Source organism: Epinephelus lanceolatus, chromosome 8 (assembly GCF_041903045.1).
Source record: "Epinephelus lanceolatus isolate andai-2023 chromosome 8, ASM4190304v1, whole genome shotgun sequence".
NCBI lineage: Eukaryota > Metazoa > Chordata > Actinopteri > Perciformes > Serranidae > Epinephelus > Epinephelus lanceolatus.
In genome coordinates this window covers 11839585-11852267 of record NC_135741.1, presented here as the reverse complement: position 1 = coordinate 11852267, position 12683 = coordinate 11839585, and the positions used below count along the sequence as shown (strand labels likewise).

At 40.0% G+C, this 12683-nt stretch overlaps 1 protein-coding gene across 1 annotated transcript; it reads right to left on the bottom strand.

The window, feature by feature from the left end:
• Nucleotides 1-3669: 3669 nt before the first annotated feature.
• Nucleotides 3670-10017, bottom strand: LOC117258036 (uncharacterized). Its single transcript, XM_033628501.2, has 4 exons — nucleotides 9702-10017; nucleotides 9482-9560; nucleotides 5730-5889; nucleotides 3670-5605 (listed from the first exon to the last, which is right to left on the bottom strand). Exons 1-4 carry the CDS (start codon nucleotides 9895-9897, stop codon nucleotides 4517-4519), a joined length of 1524 nt encoding a protein of 507 aa, XP_033484392.1. The 5' UTR covers nucleotides 9898-10017; the 3' UTR covers nucleotides 3670-4516.
• Nucleotides 10018-12683: the final 2666 nt, after the last annotated feature.

Below are 12683 nucleotides of genomic sequence, written 5' to 3'. Positions count from 1 at the left end.
ACAGTGATCTCTAGCGTCCCAGAGACACTCCCCTAATGCCAGGTCTAACTGCTCCCCTCCCCGCATCAACCCAATAACCTCCTTTACCTTACTTACACATGGCTTTCTCAGCCCAAACAGCACTGCCACCTTCAACCAAGTAGTAGTAGTACATCTGTAGATTTAAGGGCTTCCTTAAACACCAGTTAGATAGATAGGAAAAGTTTATTGAAGCCAAGGGGTGATGAGAAAAGATATGTGGCCTTTTGTCATATTTTGGCTTTATTTATTCATTCTAAAAAAAAAAAAGTCAACTCTTTGTGGCTGAGCTAGTTTGAACTATTGTTATGCCAACATTAATTTTCTATTGTAGGTCTATTTGTCCCTGTGTTGTGTGAGGTACATTGTTTTAGTTTCTGTCTGCTGTTTTTATTTGTTTGTTTGTTTCAGTTTTTTGTAATGATGGAGTGATGTTGTTCGCTTGTGTATTTGTTGTGCTGTATGTAATCACCACCTGCATACACTGAGCTCCACTTCTAAATGCAAGGAAAAAAAAAAAAAAAAAAAGTGGGAAAAAAGAAAAGAAAATTATGAATAATTAGTGATAATACTGAGAAAGAGAAGTGAATTTTTTTTAAAAAATGAAAAAACAAAACAAACAAGTAAAATATCCTCACTGGGGGTGGTAGTGGTTGGGTTAATAAAATAAAATAAAATATATGAAATAAATAAAGTAAAAATAAAAATAAAATAAAAGCAAATGGTGCTCCAATGCATTGTTATTATATGTACATGTATTTACTTTTAGCAAAATCCTTTAAAACCACACAATAATTTATGTAATACAGGCAATAAGTCATCAATTTTTCAAGGGGTGATAAGTTGACACTAATGGCTATATTGATGGTTAAAAGCATATTTACTCATGCTATAGATTAGTAATAATAAAGCCATTAATAAGAACAACATTTGGTTGTGAAAAATCCCTTTGGCTGTTGTTTCTTCTCCTCATTAATAAAGGTTAATGGATCTAGACTTTTTAATAATTAATCCGTTCTGCAGTTAGAAATGTTAAAGTCACTGATAGAGGGTGATGAGTTCTCCATTTTCTAATCAGCCAACAGAGCTGCAGTTACAAATGTCTGTAAAGGGCCAGAGTGTCAACTATAACATCAATTCTGCTCTATTAAAATGTCATTAATAAAGTGTAATTAGGATTTTGTTTTTGTTGCAACAAACCATTACGTCTGCAGCTGTAGATGTTGATAAATTATTGAGGGGCAGATGCTGAAAGAGTAAAAACACCTGCCAGAGAGATTCATCACAACCTGGCAACCCAAATGTTCTTATAAAAGGCTGATCTGTTATGCATTTAACCATTAATAAGTGGTGTTCATGTCTTAAACAGGTTCCTTATTACCAAGTGGTACTGCAGAGCAATAAAAAACATTTTTTCTATGACCCGTGCATCCAAAACCTTCACGTAAAAGTTTGATAATAAATGAGCTGTAAAATTGAGCAGCAGCCTAATTTAGTTTTACTTCTAACCCCTGCTGTGGTCACAGAAGTCAAAGTACTCTTTCAGACCTACAGGCATATACAGTGACAAGAAGGCCTGTCGAATGAGAGTGTGAAGGCACCTTATTTTATTGTACTGTTGGCTTCTTTTCTGCAATGGGATTGTATCGCAGCTCACAGAACAAGCCGGCCATCCTAATGCAATATGACATCCTGATAAAGGGGCCTGTCCGAGACAAGCGGGCAGACAGTTTTGGGTCAATTTAACAACCTCTCTAGTGCCACCATCAGGACAAATCTGAAGACACTTAAGGCCACACAATCACCCCCTGCCCTCTGTAAATTCCTCCAGTGAAAAAAAGTCCAGCAAATTTAGTGTAGTGATTTTATTTCTGCATATATGATTATGTTAGATAGATATTTAAGTTTAGACACATTGCACAGGTTGTCTTTCAGTTACTGTGTCCAAGTGAGAATCAGCATGACATGGACACAGTGTAGTTACAGCTACACAGCAGTACATTTAAATTGGAATTTGGTTTTACTGGAGAGTTTTAATGTCAGTGTTATGACACAACAGTGTAAAAGGCACACAAAAACAGGTACAAAGTTATCATCCATTGGCTGTACTGACTGAGGTGATATAAAATAAAACACACACAAAATAAAAAACAAGATTATCAGCAAGCTGATACGTTAACAACTGTTTCAGAACCTGTAGCTTCAGTCAGTGAGCGTGTTGCATCCACAGTAATGAGAATATGATGCAACGCGTTCAACTTGTCGCTGTTCACGGTGTCAGGTGGAGAAAGGGTTTCTCTCTCATTTACAGTTTGACAGGTTCGGTGCTTGGTGCTTGTTGTTACAGGAAAAACAAGTGGCTTCCTCTCTCAATACACCGCCCTGCCTTCTGCCACTTCCAGACTTTAGTACACACAAGCCAACTGTGTACCCAAAATACTGGGACTGCTACAGTATCTTTATATACACATAGGGGGAAATGTTATTTCTGTGCAAACACAAATCTATAATGTTAGATGACACACACTGTCTGTGTTGTTCCTGGTCGCTGAGGTAGATAAAAACTGAATTCACTGACAGTTCTTTTCATATTTGATGCTGGATAATGATATTCATGATATCATTCATGGCACTGTGCATTTGTTTAGAGATTAAACTGGTTATTACTCTACAAACTGCTAAATACAGAATATAGCCTGCAGTCCAGATGCCACCTGGTGCAGTTTTACAATCCAGGTCAGTTAGAGCTGCTGCTTACGTACAGAACAGTGTTATTACCAGACAACAGTGAAAAAACAAAGTTCACCTCAACAGTGATAAAGACGGGAACGCATCCTACATACAGAACTCTTGCTTAATAAAAACAGCAGCTTTACGAGTTTAGACATTCAAATAAATTGGTGTGTTGAACTAGTTTGGATCCAACTAAAGTGTGCAGCAACACGTTCACAGTGTACATGTTATCACAGGAACACTAAACAAAAAGTGAGACCACTTTATGCCAAACAGAGAGCATAAGTGTGGCTTACTGAGAGCAGAATTAGCCTTAAGTGTTGTTGTATATGTTTTAGTTGTACTATCTACCGAACACACTAATATGTTTGACAGAATGTGCTATTAGCTTTATGATACAAGGCACAAGTCTTAGTGTAAGAAGTAGGGAAATGTCAAACATTAAGAATTAGGTGAACAGGCCAGTTTGACAGCTGAGGTTAAATTGTGGTGATTCACTCTTGCATACTCCAAATTACGTGCTCTAACACATTACGTCAAAATATGGAAAAGCGGAGCAGCTGGAGCCGCTTGTGCCATTTTGCTTCTTTAGCCCTGTTTCCGTCAAACACTTTCAGTATGGTACCTTTGGAACCAAGAGTAATCCTTCAGACATGGTACCTAGACCCTGGTGTTTCCACTGCAAACAGTACTTTTAAATGTGGGCGGGGTTGTTGTCACTCACTGCTCCGTCCAGCACTCACTGTATTTCCTCATTATCGGTGACACAGAGGAAAGACTGCACCTCGTTTATCGTCCACAGAATGAGGCTGCATGTCGACATTTTCAGAACAAAATAAAACAGGCTGCAGTGAGAGTCTCTCTCCATGGGATGTTTAAAAATAGCGGGTTTGTACATTTAGTCCTTCTCAGGCAAGCTCAGGGGTTTAATGTTGCTGGAGTCCACAGGAACGACACTCCACAATGCTTTTCTTTTCTCCGGGTGAAGACTGGGATTTATGCCACCCCAGTTGAAATAAATATATATTAACGCTTGAAGATCCACTCATTACTAAAGGTGTATGTCATATTAAAAACAAAGGTATGGCCAAAGTTGTCACTGTGAAATTTAAGGTGTGCTGGTGGATTCACCTCATCAGCTTATGCATTGAGTAACATTACAAGCTGACGTTCCACCTTAAAAGTTGCTGGCGGTTGGCTCGGTGATATAAAAAAATTTTTTTCAGACTCCAGCTGCTGTGAGAGGCAGCAAAACATCCTCTCATTTTATAGCTACATTTTACTAATAAAACTCTCCACAGTATGAACAGTGGTTACATGAGCCTCAAAACCAGCCACAATTCAGCCCTGAGCAGAGTGACCGTCCTCTATTGACCAATCAACAGACTGCAGTGTTCACAGCTCCACCTTTTAGTACCAGATCTGTGCGCTAGGTACCCCAACAGAGGGGGGACCAACCAGAAATGTGGGCCTTTCTTTGGGAATGCAAAAATATGCTACGTACAAGTAGAAAGTATGCTCTTAAAACCTGAATGATCCAGGTGTTTCCCACGTCTTAATCCAAAAATGTTTCATTCAGAAAAAGGTCTAATTCAGAATATCCAAATGGAAAATGCTCTTCACGTGTTCCTTATCAAGTTCTGAATATTGTCATGTATATTATTCATATGAATAATATTATTCGTATGAATAATAGAGGAATAGTACTGTATATGTAAATGTAGTCACTGCTTTTAAAGTGACATATTTCCCTCCACTGTTTGGATCAGAGCATGAACTCCATCTCATAAGCAGTTCTTTCCTTTTTGACGCGCTCAACACTTTGCTCATGAGGAGAAATCCAAGGCCCCTCGCATTGTTCCTCCTTCACAATATTCTTCCTCTTCTTCACACCTGCTGGTTTGCTTAAAATATAATCATAATTTCTGTTAACCTCAAGAAATGCTGAGGTAAGGTACTGTGGTGAGAAAAGCTTCAGGGAGGGTGGGAGCTGTAGATTTGGTGGGGGAGGGGGCTGAATGGAGGCTACAGGATACTTGGGCAGGGGTGTCTTAAACCGAGACGAGGTAGATGATTTGCTTGAGATCCTTGGTACCGGTGGAGGTAAACGTGACACAGAGGGGAGTATTAGAAACACCGGTGGAGGGATGTCTGGTAACACTTTGGTGTGTGAGGCTTGAGATGGGGCTGGAGATTGGGCCTTATGGTTTGGGGGTATAGGCGAAACAGTCATGCTGCTCTGAGCATGGTCATCCAGGTCAGCAGTCTGGCTTGGCTCTGGCTTCTCCAGCAGATGGTTTTCTGGCGTCAAATCAGCGTCTAAATTTTGAGGCTCGGTGGGATCCTCTTCATACTCAGTTACGGACTCGGCCAGTGGCGTGAATACAACATGGTTATGACGCTGACAGAATAGCATGCCACACTGGTGGCACTTCCTGCCATCTTTGACATGCAGCAGTTTATGACGCTTGAGGTTATGGCTTGTAGTGAAGGTTCGATCACAAATGTTGCACGGAAAGGAAGGCTTGGGGACACACTGGTGCTCAGTGAAATCTGCCTGACTTGTGAAAACCTTTCCACAAGATTCACAGATGACAGTGCTGTCTATTTCTTCTTCTTCTTCTTCTTCTTCTTCATGCACCTGTCTGTGTTTTATAAGCTGTGGTGCATTGGTGAAGTTCTGATTGCACTGCTCGCACTGATACCCACCTGCTGGTACAAACACATGTTTTAGAAGCACAATGGGAATCCTTTTGTCTGGTACTGGATAGTCTGCTGATGGTGATGTTGTTTGTGATTTGATTGGTGTGGTTTCACTCTCAGTCTCAGCCTCTTCAGTCCATGTTTCTCCTTCCTAGGAAACACACACACAGGAGAGCCCCATCTTAAGTAAACCACAGTAACAACACATTTAAATAGACTGATTTTCTAAAAGAATTAAATGAATGCGGAAATAACAAGCAGTGGCTGCCGGCTACCTTTGGTTCTGATGGAGATAATGATGTCTGTATTTCCTCTGTCAAATCAGAGGATTGGAGGTCCACCGGAAAATCAGCTCTGTGTGAAGCAATTTGTTCTTCTTCTTCTTCTTCGTCTGTTTTGGCTGTGCATCGTTGTCTTTTTATACGACTGGAGTACCTTTGAAAATAATTGAGAAAAATAATTGTGTCACGTACAGTACAGGCCAAAAGTTTGGACACACCTTTTCATTCAATGCGTTTTCTTTATTTTCGTGACTATTTACATTGTAGATTCTCACTGAAGGCATCAAAACTATGAATGAACACATGTGGAGTTATGTACTTAACAAAAAACAGGTGAAATAACCGAAAACATGTTTTATATTCTAGTTTCTTCAAAATAGCCACCCTTTGCTCTGATTACTGCTTTGCACACTCTTGGCATTCTCTCGATGAGCTTCAAGAGGTAGTCACCTGAAATGGTTTTCCAACAGTCTTGAAGGAGTTCCCAGAGGTGTTTAGCACTTGTTGGCCCCTTTGCCTTCACTCTGCGGTCCAGCTCACCCCAAACCATCTCGACTGGGTTCAGGTCCGGTGACTGTGGAGGCCAGGTCATCTGCCGCAGCACTCCATCACTCTCCTTCTTGGTCAAATAGCCCTTACACAGCCTGGAGGTGTGTTTGGGGTCATTGTCCTGTTGAAAAATAAATGATCGTCCAACTAAACACAAACCGGATGGGATGGCATGTCGCTGCAGGATGCTGTGGTAGCCATGCTGGTTCAGTGTGCCTTCAATTTTGAATAAATCCCCAACAGTGTCACCAGCAAAACACCCCCACACCATCACACCTCCTCCTCCATGCTTCACAGTGGGAACCAGGCATGTGGAATCCATCCGTTCACCTTTTCTGCGTCTCACAAAGACACGGCGGTTGGAACCAAAGATCTCAAATTTGGACTCATCAGACCAAAGCACAGATTTCCACTGGTCTAATGTCCATTCCTTGTGTTTCTTGGCCCAAACAAATCTCTTCTGCTTGTTGCCTCTCCTTAGCAGTGGTTTCCTAGCAGCTATTTGACCATGAAGGCCTGATTCACGCAGTCTCCTCTTAACAGTTGTTCTAGAGATGGGTCTGCTGCTAGAACTCTGTGTGGCATTCATCTGGTCTCTGATCTGAGCTGCTGTTAACTTGCCATTTCTGAGGCTGGTGACTCGGATGAACTTATCCTCAGAAGCAGAGGTGACTCTTGGTCTTCCTTTCCTGGGTCGGTCCTCATGTGTGCCAGTTTCGTTGTAGCGCTTGATGGTTTTTGCGACTCTACTTGGGGACACATTTAAAGTTTTTGCAATTTTCCGGACTGACTGACCTTCATTTCTTAAAGTAATGATGGCCACTCATTTTTCTTTAGTTAGCTGATTGGTTCTTGCCATAATATGAATTTTAACAGTTGTCCAATAGGGCTGTCGGCTGTGTATTAACCTGACTTCTGCACAACACAACTGATGGTCCCAACCCCATTGATAAAGCAAGAAATTCCACTAATTAACCCTGATAAGGCACACCTGTGAAGTGGAAACCATTTCAGGTGACTACCTCTTGAAGCTCATGGAGAGAATGCCAAGAGTGTGCAAAGCAGTAATCAGAGCAAAGGGTGGCTATTTTGAAGAAACTAGAATATAAAACATGTTTTCGGTTATTTCACCTTTTTTTGTTAAGTACATAACTCCACATTTGTTCGTTCATAGTTTTGATGCCTTCAGTGAGAATCTACAATGTAAATAGTCATGAAAATAAAGAAAACGCATTGAATGAGAAGGTGTGTCCAAACTTTTGGCCTGTCCTGTGTGTCTACTCATTAAAATGGATTGGAAAGCTCTGCATTTTTCATATGCAATAAAAATGGTGAGCATTAACAGCCTGTGGTGTGACAGACAAGGCTCAGTTCACTAAAAAGTTGAAGCAGTTAGTTACCACACTTCATGATCTTCAATGAACAGCTAAGTTTATTTACCAACTGTTTACAGTGCCACAAATGTAATTTCATATGCAATGCTTACTTGTTTTACATGACCGAAAACCATATTGTGGCCATGTATGACTGAGCATTATTGTATTTCTCCTTTAAGACATGTTTTCTACAGACATGTGCAAGACATGAAGTACCATGAAAATCTGTCTGAAACTAACGAGTATCATTATTAATTGATCTACCATTTTTTTTCTTGACCTGTTGTGAAATATTCCCCTGGCAACATTTTAAAAATGCTGCATTTGCCAAACTAAATGTTTTAAAGCCCCAATATTCATTTTATAATCATAAATGAAGAAAAGAATGAAATCCTCTCATCTAAGATGCTGAAACCAGAAAATACTTGTCATTTTTATTTGAAAAATTACTGAAACTGCTGATAAAATTGTTAATTGTCTGGCAATCAACTGATCAATTGATAAGCTTATTGTTTAAGTCCTAAATTAAAACCCCTGAATTTGTGTTTTGAAATTACCTCCACATCAGAAGAGACAAAGAGCAAGACATAGCTCGGTAATAACAAATCAGGGTGTCTCCAGGTATCAGACAGGTAAATGTAATGCTTTTTAAGACCCTTTCAAGACACATTTTAACCAAAATTAGAACAGATTTTTGGACAAATCATGTTTGACTTATATTAGTATTGCAGCATTGCAGGTAAAAGGTATATATGTGGTCTTGTGCAGAGGTAGGTGCTCTGTAAGAATACGGTTATTAGAGTGAATTAAGTTGGTCTAAATTTTGCCAACAGGTAAGTGTGAGTATGAAGTAAAATGAATATACATACACAAAAAGCTTCACTCCTTTTCACAAAAGGAAATTAAAAGACGTATAAATGAAATTAGATAAAATGTTTTAAACCGTTAAGACCTCACAAATTCAAATTTAAGACTATGTAATGACTTTTAGGGCCTTATTGTTATAAAATTGAATTTAAGACATTTTAAGACTTTTAAAGGACCTGCAGACACCCTGTAAATGAGGGGATTTTTAAAAACATGTTAGTACATGTGCCTGATAGTGTAATGGAAGGTTTTGCAGTTCCTGGTTTGCAGTGGTGGAAGAAGTACTCAGATCTTGTATTTAAGTCAAAATAGCAATAGTGCAGAAATACTCTGCTAGGTATAAAAGTCATGCATTCAAATTTTTACTGAAGCAAAGACGAATTAGTATCAAAATATATTTAAAAGTACCAAACTTAAAATTACTCATTACCGATACATTAATGGCTACAACACTTAAATGCTGCAGCTGGTAAATGTGGGGGAAAGTTTTTCCATTATATATATTGCTGGGTAGCTTATGAATTTCACCAAGGTATTAATAAAGCTTTATCTTTACCCATAATTAGACATTTTAGTTTATTTTTTGAATATATCGTGTACTATTAGTCTGAATCCACAAAGCTATCAAATAAATATGGTGTGTCCTGGAGTTATGAATACAATATTTACCTCATAACTGTACTGGAGTATAAGTATTAAACATAGGTATATAGAAGCAAATACTGGAAATACTCAAGTAAAGTACAAGTACCTAAACTTTGCAATTACGTAATGTTACAGTACTTCAGTAAATGTACTTAGTTTCCACCACTATTTTGCTAGCTAGCACACTAACATGGCACAAGCTGTTACTTGCAGGAGTTTGACACTCTGGTGTGCTAAATGAGAGGCACAAACAAGGGTTAGCACATCACAGATGCTAACTAGCTCCCAAATTTAGGTTTTAGTTCTCACCTTTTGACTTTTTTCTTGTCAGCATATGTAAACACAGAGGGTACAAAGTCGGGACTGTCGTGGTCCATGGACGCTTCCCCTATAAAACATAAACAACACAAAAGTTTTAGGTAACTTTAGAATTAACGTTAGCTACATTTCACTTTCACCAAAATATGTCCACCTTAACCAATAACGTTAAGTCACCTAGCATGTGGTAAAATGATAGCATGGTTCTTACCTGACTTAAAATGAGCGCCACAGATGCGGGCATTTCCATTGAGCCCCTCGGTGCTGCCGTTCACTTTCTCGATAGCTTGGAGCCATAAACGTCTCCGGTTGGCCTGAAACGGCCGAGACCCGGCTGGTATTCTGTAAAACCGTTTGCTGGTTGAAGAATGTCGACTTTTACAGCCAGACACGCAACACGCCGACATTTTAGCTTAAAACAGTTTGGATACAGTAGTTTAGCTTCGGTTAAGGAAGTTTTCACCAGCAACAACGTTCAACTTCCGTTGCCAAGAGGCGCGCGCATCCTCGTGAATACATGAGCTGAGTTTGTAAATACAGGACGGTTTGTCTTAACGGTTAACGTTGAACAGCCGCTATAAACAACCACATGTAACAGTTACCTGTTGTATTTGACATTTTAGGTAAAAACATCGGTCTTGGCAGAATGTTTGGTTTTCATTTACGTAAAATAAGAGCGTAGAAGAGAGGTTTGTTGTGCTCGTGTGTCTCTTTAGGAGCAGTGTCCACCACCACACGGTGCACTGAGGACCCCTGCTGGAGGCGGCGGGAGAAGCACCCAGAGCAGGCCCTCCAACAGCTCTGCTAGGTACCAGCTCCAAGTGGCTGCTTTTTAATGTACCAAAACTGCATCCTCCTACTCTGCACCATGGACATGGAATAAAATTCAAAAAGATCTAAAACTAGAAACACTTATATCCCTTGATGAATTTAAGGGCATCTTAAAGAATGTAGTGACAGAAATGTGGTTATTTTTCTTGAAGCCACTATATTTTTGCTTCGTTGTTTTATTGTGGATTTCTGTATTATATGTTCTTTTTGTTGCATTTTAAATGTGTTCCGATTGGCTGCTACATTGGCCAGGTCTCCTTTTTTCAATCTCGATGGGGCATCCTGATTAAATGTGTGTTGTCCAGAGAACAGGCTCCTGTTACTCATTCAGTTTACCATATACAGTACAGGCCAAAAGTTTGGACACACCTTCTCATTCAATGCGTTTTCTTTATTTTCATGACTATTTACATTGTAGATTCTCACTGAAGGCATCAGAACTATGAATGAACACATGTGGAGTTATGTACTTAACAAAAAAAGGTGAAATAACTGAAAACATGTTTTATATTCTAGTTTCTTCAAAATAGCCACCCTTTGCTCTGATTACTGCTTTGCACACTCTTGGCATTCTCTCCATGAGCTTCAAGAGGTAGTCACCTGAAATGGTTTCCACTTCACAGGTGTGCCTTATCAGGGTTAATTAGTGGAATTTCTTGCTTTATCAATGGGGTTGGGACCATCAGTTGTGTTGTGCAGAAGTCAGGTTAATACACAGCCGACAGCCCTATTGGACAACTGTTAAAATTCATATTATGGCAAGAACCAATCAGCTAACTAAAGAAAAACGAGTGGCCATCATTACTTTAAGAAATGAAGGTCAGTCAGTCCGGAAAATTGCAAAAACTTTAAATGTGTCCCCAGGTGGAGTCGCAAAAACCATCAAGCGCTACACCGAAACTGGCACACGAGGACCGACCCAGGAAAGGAAGACCAAGAGTCACCTCTGCTTCTGAGGATAAGTTCATCCGAGTCACCAGCCTCAGAAATGGCAAGTTAACAGCAGCTCAGATCAGAGACCAGATGAATGCCACACAGAGTTCTAGCAGCAGACCCATCTCTAGAACAACTGTTAAGAGGAGACTGCGCGAATCAGGCCTTCATGGTCAAATAGCTGCTAGGAAACCACTGCTAAGAAGAGGCAACAAGCAGAAGAGATTTGTTTGGGCCAAGAAACACAAGGAATGGACATTAGACCAGTGGAAATCTGTGCTTTGGTCTGATGAGTCCAAATTTGAGATCTTTGGTTCCAACCGCCGTGTCTTTGTGAGACGCAGAAAAGGTGAACGGATGGATTCCACATGCCTGGTTCCCACTGTGAAGCATGGAGGAGGAGGTGTGATGGTGTGGGGGTGTTTTGCTGGTGACACTGTTGGGGCTTTATTCAAAATTGAAGGCACACTGAACCAGCATGGCTACCACAGCATCCTGCAGCGACATGCCATCCCATCCGGTTTGTGTTTAGTTGGACGATCATTTATTTTTCAACAGGACAATGACCCCAAACACACCTCCAGGCTGTGTAAGGGCTATTTGACCAAGAAGGAGAGTGATGGAGTGCTGCGGCAGATGACCTGGCCTCCACAGTCACCGGACCTGAACCCAGTCGAGATGGTTTGGGGTGAGCTGGACCGCAGAGTGAAGGCAAAGGGGCCAACAAGTGCTAAACACCTCTGGGAACTCCTTCAAGACTGTTGGAAAACCATTTCAGGTGACTACCTCTTGAAGCTCATCGAGAGAATGCCAAGAGTGTGCAAAGCAGTAATCAGAGCAAAGGGTGGCTATTTTGAAGAAACTAGAATATAAAACATGTTTTCGGTTATTTCACCTTTTTTTGTTAAGTACATAACTCCACATGTGTTCATTCATAGTTTTGATGCCTTCAGTGAGAATCTACAATGTAAATAGTCACGAAAATAAAGAAAACGCATTGAATGAGAAGGTGTGTCCAAACTTTTGGCCTGTACTGTATGCCTTTATGAATGCAAACTCATCCCCACCATGGTTTCCTTTTTTTCTTTTCAGTAGTAGTAGTAGAGTCAGTAGCATCTATTCTACAATAAAATTCTACGTTTACTTTACATAAACTATAAATCAACAAATAAACTATAAAAAATATTGCATTTAATGAATAATTTCTTTTCTTTTTTGACATTTTTGTCATATACAAATTTGCACTGATGATTGCTGGGTAATATGTATGTTGACGTTGTCCAATGCCATGTCGTACGTTGTTTAGATGTAAACTCTTGCACTAGGGCCCATCATAATAACATGCACTGGGGCTTGTCCTAACTGCTATACACTACTGCTCTCGTACAAGTTAAAGCCATGCATTCAAATTTTACTTGAGTAAAAGGAC

Bases quoted from the DNA above. Each gene is read 5' to 3' on its own strand.
- LOC117258036 (XM_033628501.2), bottom strand. From the start codon at position 9,897: ATGTCGGCGTGTTGCGTGTCTGGCTGTAAAAGTCGACATTCTTCAACC. The intron at 9,561-9,701 runs GTAAGAACCATG...TATGTTTTATAG, and splicing joins TGGCGCTCATTTTAAGTCAG to GGGAAGCGTCCATGGACCAC. The intron at 5,606-5,729 runs GTAGCCGGCAGC...TGTGTTTCCTAG, and splicing joins TATCTCCATCAGAACCAAAG to GAAGGAGAAACATGGACTGA.